The sequence below is a fragment of the Girardinichthys multiradiatus genome, chromosome 17 (genome assembly GCF_021462225.1).
Source record: "Girardinichthys multiradiatus isolate DD_20200921_A chromosome 17, DD_fGirMul_XY1, whole genome shotgun sequence".
Classification (NCBI taxonomy): Eukaryota; Metazoa; Chordata; class Actinopteri; order Cyprinodontiformes; family Goodeidae; genus Girardinichthys; species Girardinichthys multiradiatus.
In genome coordinates, this window is record NC_061809.1 from 7,970,534 (window position 1) to 7,982,799 (window position 12,266).

At 38.2% G+C, this 12,266-nt stretch overlaps 1 protein-coding gene across 4 annotated transcripts in view; it reads left to right on the top strand.

Annotated features, from left to right (window-relative positions):
• Nucleotides 1-12,266, top strand: part of osbpl8 (oxysterol binding protein-like 8) — a 98,840-nt gene that overhangs the window by 16,039 nt on the left and 70,535 nt on the right. For all 4 annotated transcript variants that reach the window (XM_047389562.1, XM_047389565.1, XM_047389567.1 and 1 more), the window contains exon 2: nt 6,682-6,779. In XM_047389562.1, coding sequence (XP_047245518.1) covers nt 6,735-6,779 — 45 coding nt within the window. In that variant the 5' untranslated portion in view covers nt 6,682-6,734. The remainder of the gene's footprint in view (nt 1-6,681; nt 6,780-12,266) is intronic.

The window sequence follows — 12,266 nt, forward strand, 5'->3', positions numbered from 1 at the left end:
GCATGCGTCATCCACATTTTAATTTTGCAGTGCTGTAGTTGAGCTGTCGCCCTGTTTGCTGTGTGATGTTCCTTATCTCTCGGTGTGGCAGGGATGGTGTGTTCTGTGTTATCAGCCAACAGTCAGTTTAAATCTGAAGGACAGCCATTCTTTCTCTCATCACTGGAACGAACACTATGAGGTGTCCTTGACATCCTGTGAGCCAAGTCCCCTCCAATACCGCTCCACCTAATCAGCATTCACATCCACCTGAATCATATGAATGGATGTTAGTATGTACTTGCGTGGAAATTTATTTCTTTAAAGCATTTTCAATTTTCTGGCTCATACTTATAGTGCTCTGTGTGCACGTTCAACATTATTTAATATAAATAGAGAACAAAACAATATGATTTTTTTCTTCATTATTAAAATGCTTCTTGGTGAAACGCTGTATATTGTTGAAAAGCCTGTTTATTTTCCTTTAAATTGTGACATATTTGTGAGGAAAATGCATTTGCAGGTTGAGTTGAGTATGTTGGTTACGTCCATCAATAACTTGCCAAATCCTCCCAGCCAAAACCAAACGTCTTGTTTTAGCTTTTTACTCTTTGGTCTTGTTTATTTGTTTAAGTCTGGAGAAACAGCATTGCCAAATACAGACAGTTCAACAATTTATTCATTGAACAGCCTGGTACCTCCTCCTCATGCTTGTCACCAGCATAGTCACACACTGCTGTGGGATAGCCTATATATAAAGGAGGATTCTGGTCCCTCAGAGATATGGGATTGCCACCAGTTGCATAATGCCATCACTATATCTCTCTACATTGACTGTGCCTTCAGTGATGACAAGCCTTGGTTTTCCACAGATGCAGATGTCGGCCCACATCATCACACTGCCTCCACCATAGGTTGTTTGGAATTGGCAGAGAGGAATTGGGAGATTTTTATTGGCCAAAACTAAGGCTGCACAATGTCAGGAAAATGTTTAATTGCAATATTATTACTGCACCACCACCACCACTAAGGATTTGTAACTGGTTTGGGGATGAAGCGAAGTTATATTCCATTCAATTGGCCATATATGTTATAGATATATAGAGTGTCAATGCATGACTCTTGACATATAGTTTCCTACCAAGCTGTCCTTTGCAAATGCAATATTGGACATATTGGTATTACAAATACTATTGGGATTTGATATATTCAGATGCGCCATTTAAGGGGAGATAAACAGGATTTCATATGTATAAGATGAATTGTCAAGATGCATTATTGAAACGAAGAAATAATCGGTCAAACATAAAATTCCTTGTTAAGTTAAATTACACTTAACAAAAATGTGTTAAGTGTAATTTATACGTGGTTGTCCCAAAACGTTTTATTTTTATTTATCTACAATTAAGGATAGTCCAATCACACTTTTTGTTCTCCATGTTGACTCTAATCATTCAAGAAGACGTGTTTGCTGATACCGAGCCGTAGTCCGATACTTCTTTAAAATGCCATCCATGTGCGGTAACACACTGCTGATGTACTATGTTGTATCACTACTACATGGTCCACTTAAGTACTGTATAGCACCTAGGTCCATTAATGATAATGTTCTGGACTATACATTCTCTCCTGTCAGTTTTTCTTAAACAGCAACAGATGATTTGTCCTAGTCTGTGTTTTTCTTTTAAGTTGGTTAGCCTTAAAATGATGCTCCATTGCTCACCTAATTACTCATCTAAGGAAGGCTACTACATTGTTCCTAAAGGCATACTTCACTCAGCACATACAGCTACAGTCTTCAGTAAATTCACTGTGTCAACTTTAGCAAACCAGTAGACAGTTTGCTAAAGTGCTAGGCTAACATTAGCGTGTTTACTCTCTGTGTTGATTTGACTCGTTAATAATTTGGCTCATAATAGTTTTTTGGTGCAGTTCCACAATTGACTGTGTGCACTAAACTTACACTGTTCTCCTGTTGCATAGACCTCAAGTTTTGCTTTGAACGTTATATTTTTTAATTACTAGTGTTTCAGCTGCTCTCTACCACATTTGTGAAAGTATGGAAAAAGGAAATGAGAATAGTAAAGTATTTGTATCTCCAGATGTCATTCTATGTCCCATTGTTTAAATGTTGTGCACATCCTTCTATCCTGCCTTTTCTGTGCTCTTACTTCCTTTATTGAATACTTCCTTCTTGCCTTCCTTCCTTCTTTCATGTCCTTACTTATTTCCTTCTTTTATTCCCTGTGCCCTTACTTTTCTACTTCCCTGTCTTTCCCTCCTACCCTCTGTCCATCTATCTCTGTGTCCTGGCTTCTCTCTTTCTGTCACTCCCTCCTTCCCTGGTTCCTTCCTCCTTTGTCTCCTTCCATTTCTTCATCTTTCATTTCCTTGCAGCTCTAGTATTTAAATGAATAGTGAACTTTTCCTTTTTGTTTTTTCAAAATAAGTGAGAACTCTGGAAAAGTCTGGGATAAATCTTGAGTTTTTCCTGAATAATGTTTAGAAACCCTGAATTATGGTCTGGTTAAACTAGTGTTGCTGGTTTAATAACACTGCTATGTTTACCTGAATCCTTTTTGGACAACCCTCCAATCAACTCCGATATGCAATCAATCATACATTTGTGAGCACAGTTAGTAATTTTTTTTAATGTCAAAAAACAACAGAAGGAGATGAGAAATTTGAAATGTCTGTCAGCTACATTGTTTCATCATTGTTTATTTCTTTTTGTCGTTGAAGATTTATAAATGAAGTTATCACAAATCATTGTGCTGCATAAAGATATTGGTTTTTTAACTTTGACTTGCATGGTGTGTTGCTGCGCAGAAAGCAAAGACAGGCTTGGTAAACATATTTTAGATTAATGATAGAAAGCTTTTCTGAACAACATTCAGCCTTTAAAACGGGGATGCTAGATATGTAATGTTTTAATGTTGGGAAATAATTGTATCAAATCTAGCCTGAAAATTAATCTCACCTTCTATTTTTCATTTTCATATTTCTATAAATGCAGTGTCAGAGTTTGTTCTTTTAAAATCCCACTTGGGGATATAAAGCAAATCTTATCCTCGTGGACATTCTGGATCCTCTTTGCACTTGAAGGAGCTGTCTATCCCTCGGGCTCGGTGGATTAATATTCCACTCTCTCTGACCCACATGGTTTAATTTTTCTTTAAAGATGTCTTTCTCCTGAGTGCACCGTCAAACTGGGACACCCAGAAGATTACATTGGAGCAGTTGTCCTTCCTCCAATCTCTGTCTTTTGTTATAGGACGTTCATGAAAGCATTTGCTCCTCGGTTCTAACAAAACGGCATTTATCATAATATTTATATTATCTGCATATCGGCATCAATAAAGGGCATAACACACCTTGGATCATGTTTAATGTGGAGTGGTGGGCCCAACTGGTTCAACTGGACATCAGTAAGCCTGTCTTCTTAGTGATCTTTCTTGCCAGTTGTGGTGGATGACGCAGCAGTTTTTGAAAATCACTGCAGGATATACAGTCGTAACTTCAAAATCAAACCTGATCATCCATGTCCACCATGGTGCGCTTTATGAACCACTTCCATGCAATTTTGTTAGCAACTGATTCAAGAATCTATGCAGTGTTCTCACAACAGCTCAATAGTTTGGTGCATCCCAAACATAGAGGAAAAACACAAAGTGTCGCTCTTTAGGGGCAGTAGCTGGACTTAACAACACTGATCTGTAGCCTAATCCCTTCTATGATGTCTTCAGCTGGGCTTTTCCACCAAAGCGCTTTGCCACAGCTGATTCTTAACTGGTTCCACCTAACAACCTGTTTGGTTTTCCTCAACCTGAGAGCTACCTCAACTCACATAACTGAATCGCTATAACCGCCTCATCCAGTAAATGTTTGATCCACCTTCTGGTTTTCAGGAGGTTTTTGTGGAAGATCTTAGTGATCTCAGCTTTTCTGCAAACAGAGGCTGTAAAAATCAACATCCTAATTTATTAACACTGCAACAAGCAGTGTTTCTGACCGATTCACAATCCCAGCCAGCTAGCCTGGGACTATCATCATTAGTGCTGGAAAGCAGGAGTTAACAGATGTTAGAGCAACATTTATTATCTGGCCCTGGTGATATTAAAAGCCTTTGAGCGCTTATGGTCTCATTGGAAAACATTAGCCATGAGTTCAGCTCAATGGGCTGTTTTTGACATCTGAAATGTAACCTGCTTGATGAGAACAGTGGAAAGATCATAGACTGTGAACTTATTCAGTTGTTAATCTAATCCAAACTAACTCTGGAGAACTGTTTTTATTGGCTGAACAATATATCAGATTTCACAAATAATCAGTTTCTGTGTTTAATCACAGTTTCTGTGCAATTCTCATCACATTAACTTGTTTAATCGCCAAATACTAACAAACTAATCAATATTCTCATGTTAAAATGGTAACTAGAAAACATCTAGCTGTAATTTTTGAATCCTAATATTATTTTTTTGTTCAGAGCACGTCTGTTTGTTCTCACTAGAAAACTTCTCTAACTATAGGAATCACCTTTTCAGGACTCGGCTTTCAGCTATACTGATGATAATAGACTGTCCTAAGCCTGAGGGCAAAATATGCACATACCAGATGAAAACGTGGTTAAATGTTTACTATTCAGCATTTATGGAAAGCGTTTTAATTATTTAATTAGCATTGGAAACCTATAAGCTTGAGAAACCATTTCTATGAGCAAATGGGCGTAAAGAAGAACACATTTTACTAGATTTAGACACAGATGCAATCATCTTAATATCAGAAAGTTACTGTTGCCCTCATTTGTCCTTTAAGAGAACAGTCAATATTTACACCGTATTTTTATCTTAGATTCATTTTTTTCCCCCCCTAATCTTGGTGTAGGATTTGCAGGATGCTGAAAACTTGACAGTCATAAATTGATTTTGGTATGAACCCTAATTAGAGAAGAGGATTTCTTTAATTGGACCATAATGTTTCCTCTGAAGTGTAATTACTCCTGTTCAAAAATTATTGAGATACAAAGTGAGAGACTCCTTCAACATTCTGGATGGAGCACTGCCTCAAAGGAGAAACCCACCGGCCCTCATTTCCGCTGTAGTGGTCTGCTCTCTAGGATTCCCTCAGCGTTTAGTTTCAGTTTCCATCAATGACTCAGAGCTGTTGGCCAGGTGGTAGGTGGAAGCGGCCTGACGGAAGTTTAGGAGGGAGTTAGCACAGCGGGTGTAATTAATACTGGTGTTCAGATCCACAATAATGATATGCAATAAATAAAATAACATCATTAAATAACTCCACCACAAACCTACACCTTGTAGAAACGGAAAAAAAACACAGCTTTTTATGACCACTCTACACTGGGAATATTATGGCCAAGAGTTTTCCACACTGACACAAATCTATTTTGTGACTTTTTTTATATACTCAAGAAAAATAGAAATTAACAAATTAGAAATGAAATTCCAAGGCATTAACCCTTTGGGTACTGTGGGCGGTTTTGTTTTATTATATTTATCACAATACCAAGATTTTCAGCAGACTCTAAGCTGTATGTAAGCAGAGGTTGAGTTTTTTGGTTCAGAGCATTGAGAAAAATTAATAAATTGGACTTGAGGCTGAGACAATTACCATGTGTTTTATCAAATATTATAATAATATGATATCTTTACTCATTTTAATGAATTGTTTTGATGCTTGGCTATAGTTATCCCAAGTCTTAGCTACACAAGAGTAATGGGAAATATAGTAAATAGAGTAATGGGAATATAGTAAATACATGTAAAATAACTTCACCAAATGATAATTAGTAATATTTTTGAAATGAGCATTTTATCCCATTAATTTTGCCTAGACATAGACTGTGATAAAAATAAAATGACTACCTGTTTTTTCCGAAATTAAACATTTATTGGAAAACAAATAAACAGAACTGTTTACATTTGATATATGAATTAATGACTTATTATCAGCACCTCTTATGGCTCCTGTAGCTGTCAAGCACCTGATTCTTGCTGCAGTCAGGTCTCCACTTTCTGTCATCTCTGTAAAAATGGAGGACTTTTATGACTTATTACTTCCTTTCTTCAACAGAATCAGGTAAAGAGCCATTTACATCCAACACAGCAACAACTTTAGTCTGACGTCTAAACATGGCAGCTTCTTCCATGCAGGACCTCATTGAGCTGTCTTGTGAACTGGGTAGAGATATACAGTGCCTTGTGAAAGTACTCGGCCCTCTTGAACCTTTCAACCTCTTGCCACATTTCAGCCTTCAAACATAAAGATATAAAATTCAAATTTTTGTGAAGAATCAACAACAAGTGGGACACAATCGTGAAGTGGAATGAAATTTATTGGATGTGTCAAACTTTTTTAACAAATAAAAAACAGAAATGTGGGGCGTGCAATATTATTCGGCCCCCTTGCGTAAATACCTTGTAGCGCCACCCTTTGCTGCAATTACAGCAATTACAGGACACATTTGGGAAGGTAGCTGACAGAAATGCTGATTCTCCTCGGCATGCAGTAAAAACAGGCCATTTATTAACGGCCAGAAGTTTGGCTGTAACATATTTTTAGGAGCATGGAGAGCAGGTGTTTTACTACGCTTTAAAACATGAATTAAAATCTTTGCTTTACTTTCACATGGTTTACTCCTCGTTGTTGTCTCGTGTCGTAAGACGATGCTTCTTTATTTTACAGAGATGCAGTCATCAGCGCAGCACGGGCAGGCTTGACTCTGGTTTCAGACAACCATGGAGTCCTCTTCTGAGTCCCAGCTGGAGCCTGACACAACTTTGGTAAGTAGCTACATGCTTTCATGAAATAAAGCTGGCTGTGCAGTGTTGGAAGGAGGAGATGTTGAAGACATCATGGTTGTTGCATACCACATACAAGACTTCTAGGGAGAAGAGAAAGAACGGTACAAGTTGCTTAACCCAGGAATTGATGAAACACAAGTAAAGAGCTAAAGAAATTCAGTTTAAATGGGTATGTTGTGTGTGAGAGATGCACCCATCAGATCTTTGTGGCCGATTTCTAGTAGCTGATCCTGATCCTTCTCTTTAAGAAATAAAAGAAGGGAGAAAGAACAGCGTTTAACATTTTGTTTTTACTATTGTAATTATGTATTTATTTATATTAGGAACAGAGTTTCATATTTTAAGCTGTTTTTGGCATCATATATTCCTGATTCCCTGCTAATAGCAGTATCAGTGTGTATTCCCTACAGATCCTTACTTCAACTGAGAGTTTTCCAAAAGTCTTCCAATATGTCAAAATCCAGCATGTTCCACAGGGGTTTAGCCTTCAGCAGCCTTATATGCCTGAAAGAACCACAGAGATATCTCAATATATTTTCAACAGCTTCTTCAAGCTTTAGTCAGTTCCTCACTGTTAAGCACCTCACTAATGCTGTGAATAGCTAACTTTGAGTGTCCTCACTCTTTAACAGCACCCACAGCCAGCAACGTGGTCAGCATGCCCTGTTAGCATGTAGTCATGGTGCACTCACTCATCGAGAAGAACAAATTTTAAATTTTTACGATCAGGTTATAATGGCCCGATCCCAGTCATCACCTGGTTTCTCAGTTCTTCTCCACTTTAGAGACTTAATCTGTCTCTAACAGGCACAAGTCCAGCCTGTGTTGAGACAATTATTTTTAAAAGCTGAATTTAATTTCATTCAAAAATGCTTTGTTAATCCCTAAGGGAAATGAAATGTTGGAACTCATATTTTACATGCTTTACAAGAGTTGTTGCAGATGGCGATGCCTGTGGGTGAAGGATCTCCTGTCTGTGAAGACATTTTTTTCAATGCTCTAGGTTTTATCAAGTTAATAATCTTCAGCTTTGCATGCATATTGAACAAGGTCATTGCAAAGGTCACGAAAGACATTTCAACAAGCATGCTCTAGGTTACAAGTTTTAAATTTTCTGCAGAATTGGCATATCCAACTTGCAGAGTTTGGTTCCAACTTGGCTGGGAATTATCCACTGCTGTGATCTTGTTTGCACCCTTTATGTGTTACTGAGCTCATTAGTGTGGCAAAATGGAACAAATGCTGGATTTGGTCTCTGGTATTCTACTAGGGTCTGTTTCCCCATCACTCAGTCTCTCTGTGGGATGTTTTTATCAGCAGCTTGCAAATGTTAATGCCACATTTGGAATCCGTTTTCTCTTTAGGGCCATATTCACTGTTTGAGTGTAAGTTTTCTATGGGCGCATTCACACTGCTGGACCGGTCCAGGAATCAGTAAAAGTGCCAGTTTGGCTGGCTGTCACAGACACTGAACTTTGCTGTACACGTCTCAGTGTGTGTGTGTGTCGGTGTGTATGTGTGCTGGTGGTGGAGGGTGACCAGTCTGGCTGCAGACAATTAAAGGTCAGTGATGTCTATTCAACATCCTCTTTCCAAAGAACAGAAATAGTGAACAAGCTGGTGACTGATAATAAAAAGCACGTAGTCATCCACATTGTTCTGCACTGTGATGGAAAGTCAACAGTTCTGGTAAAACTGGTTTGCGAAGGCATAGAAGCTGCAAATGCTAAGCTATCTTTAAAAGAAAACAATCATTCGAACATGTATGTCAGTAAAAACTTTGCTTCCTTTTCTTCTCATACTTATTTGTCTTTCTGAATGCTTAGATTTATCAATTTACTCTTTGCAAAGCATCCAGTGCATCTTCTTAAAGGCACATGTTTTTGTATTACATTTGGTTAATAAACTAAACAAATGTTTGATTCAGAAAGCTGACACTGTGTCCTTTTTCTTATCTCTCAGCCTTCAGCCATGGTTTATGATTTGTAAATACTAAAATTATATTTCAGTTTGACCTGACTGTAGGTGTTAGAAAGCTGAAACCGTAGAACACCTCTTCTGTTCATTGGCTGTCCATTGTTGATGTAGACGGCTTTATTCACTCCTCTAGAAACATTTGAGAATTATAACACTAAGCAACAGTCTTTATGGGAATAATGGTGACAGATAAATTAGGTGATAATATTCCTGACTACATCTCCCACAGCCTTTTTTTGTACAATCATCCTCAATGAGACTGAGTGGGAGCAGAACTAAGCTCTTTTCCTCTTTGACACTGGCTTAAAGTGGGTGTGAGTTTTGATAGCGCTCTTTCTGTGTCAATATTGCAAGCTCATTTTTCCTCCGCCTACCTCCCTTCCTAATTTAGTCACTGGATAATTAATCTGCTGAGGATGGTTAAATTAAATTGTGTTGAAGGTTATGCTGGGTACATTTACTTCTGAATACACTTTTCTAATTGACTTTTATTAATGGTTTTTAAATGTTCAAACTTTATGCAACTTCCTGGGCACAGTATGATGGGGTTTGGTCAGTTAAAAGCAGCTGCAGTGCTGGGATACTGAATGTCCTACATCAACCGCAGCACCTTGTTAGGAGAGATGCCCCACAACCTAGGCCTCATAGGGCTGCATAATAACTTGCAATATATCATCATTGCAATATTGTATAATTATCACAAAGCACCGTTTTGAGCCCATTATTTGTTAGAAATAGAACATAAAGGAATTAGAAGATTTTTCCCATTTATACATCAAAGCATTTATCCCATAACATTTTTTAGATGTTTAAGAAATCCAAAGCAGTGCATCACAGTATTTAGTTATCAGTATGAATAGTAACATTTTTAGGTTTTGTGTATTTATTAAATGGCAGAAAAGAAATCTGTTTTTTAAATTATTATTATTGTTTTTTAGCATTCACCCGCTAATCCCTGAGCAGAGCTTATCAGAGGTAAACTTGTTGATTTATTGTTATGTTCAACAGTAATTTCACCATTGCATGATTTTCTAATATAACCCAGCCTTAATTTAGAGGATTTTAGGTCTAGCCCAGGAAGACTGCTGGTCAAACGTCGCTGAATAATTATATAGTAGCTTATTCAGATTCCAAGCAAACTGTGCTGAAAAGTAAAAGAATGAGAGAGGTTTAAAGACTCTGCACTGTCTGAGTGAGTAAACATTTAATGAGTGAGTGGGGAATCAGAGAAATGGTTTACATGTAATTAATCTTTGATGGATTCAGATTCTTTCTTTTAAAGCAACACCGGCCTTGAACTGAGCTTCCTAAGCCCTGATATGTTTGCGGTAGCTGGAATCGGGTCTAGGAGGCTAATGGAGCCAGATTTGAAAATTGACTTCAGGCTTTTATTACACAGTGAGACACCAGAACTGAGCCCGCCTGTGTTCATCAGTGATCTGATCGATCAGACAGGCTTAGAGTTTGGAGACACATTCCCTCCACTGAAGGAAATGGATCTAACTGAACATCTCCAGCAAAGGTTCTGCAGTTTGAAAAATATGCAGCGACTTTGGACCCTGCCGGCGTGACCTTCAGATGATGTCGGCACAGTTACATATTTTACCATTCATTATTGCGCAACAGTGAAGGCAGAACATCTTCTGCCAGAAAAGAAAGTTCTTCCCTAGGCTGATAAAATCTGTTCATTGGGCCAGGCTGGTGGCTGGTGGACAGACAGTAGAGAAAACATTGTGGATGGATCAACTCTGGAAAAGAACATTATACAGAAGCATGTGGATGTATTTTTGGTAATGTTGTTTACTCTTTGTTACTCTCTGTTGACCATCACCAGGCTGGAAAGAATACTCTGGAGAAGTAAAGAATATGACCACCAGCTGCAAATCTTCGTTGATTAAATTGTCTATCTGAATTTAATTTACTAGTTAATATCATATTGAGGGTGTTCCCACAAAGAAGCAAATTGCAACGGTAGACTGAAATGTGTCTTAAAGCACACACAAATTTCTCATACATCCCCAACTCAAACTGCTCTGACGGGCTCAAGCAGAAAATAAGTCAAATGTGTTTTATAGTTATAGGGAAATAGCTGTCTAAATATTTTTCTTTATGGAAACAAATATAAATAAAATTTGTTTACTCACTTGGTGCCTTTTGTGAATACCTGGAAGGCCCTGAAGTTTCACTATTGACAGTGATGTAAACCTTCCAACACCTCCTACATAATGTGAAGTCTTAATTTGCATAAACATAAAGGTAACCAGTGTGGGGGGGGGGTGTGAATCAACCTTTCCATTGTTATTCTATAGCAGGGGAATGTGTGACTCATAAATGTATTCTGCATTTTAAAGTTTTTTCTTTTGCTTTTAAGAGGCTTAAATTTCTAAATTTCTTTAGTTTTTACAAGAAGTGTTAAATAAAAGTTCCCTCGCAGTAACTGTAAGAGATTCTCTGGTGCTATCCAATAGTCCCTACTAAATGGTTGTTTTTGTGAAAACCTTTTTAAAGTCACAGACTGAAAGTCACTCATCAGGGGGGTTCCTGCCTGCAGCTGAATGCTGATGTCTAATTATAAAACCAGTGTTTGACTGCAAAGGAGCTTTGCAGTTCTGGTTGCAGCTGTAGTTTTTTCTGAGCTTTAATCTGCTATATTTGGTGCAAGAAACAGACCTTTCTTGTCATTTCAAAAATAATATCAAGTCCCATGACGTGAATCACAGACCACTCTGTCAGCAGACTGGATGTTGTCTGGTGTATTACAGTAATTGCTTTGTGAATCTGGTTAAAGTAAGTGCTATTGCGACTCTGTATCCATGAGGATACTGAGGACTCTGCACCCCTGTTGTCCACCAGGCTCCTGTTAATTCTGACCGACCTGGGCTTGATGATGGGCTGTAAAGCCCTGCAACGTGGGCCCGGCTGCTAATGGACCTTTCAAGCTGCTACCAAAATCTTTTAAGTTCTACAGGGAATAGGATTGCACTTAGTATAGGTTGTGCAATGACACCACATGTAGTCTGGGACAGATTTGCTATTGCAGTTTTTTTGTTTTGGTTCGTAAGAGACAGACCTATTTGGACTTTTCCTGGTTCTAGCTTTCAATGGTGTCCCCCCTTTAGCTATTGCCCGAATAGCCGATCCCTTTTTGCTAAAGGTTGTGGGGATTGTCATTTAAGATAACTTTAAGAAGTTGAACAGGGCCACTTCTGTGTTATCATTTGCAAATACAAGCATAAGGTGAGGGGCTCCAGCTCTCAATGTGATGACGGTGGAGATGTGTGTTTCAGTGCGGACTGTCCGCTAAAGATGCTGACTTTATTGAAGTATTGAAGAAACTGATCTGATCTGACTGCGTTTAAGAGGATGCAGTTTTTGTTGGCTAGACTTTATGCAAGACACATGCAGTTGTAACAACAACAATGTCCTTAGTACTTTGACATGTCGGTGTTTGTAAAATAAACATAATTAGTCTTAGTTTGGCCTTGCTTG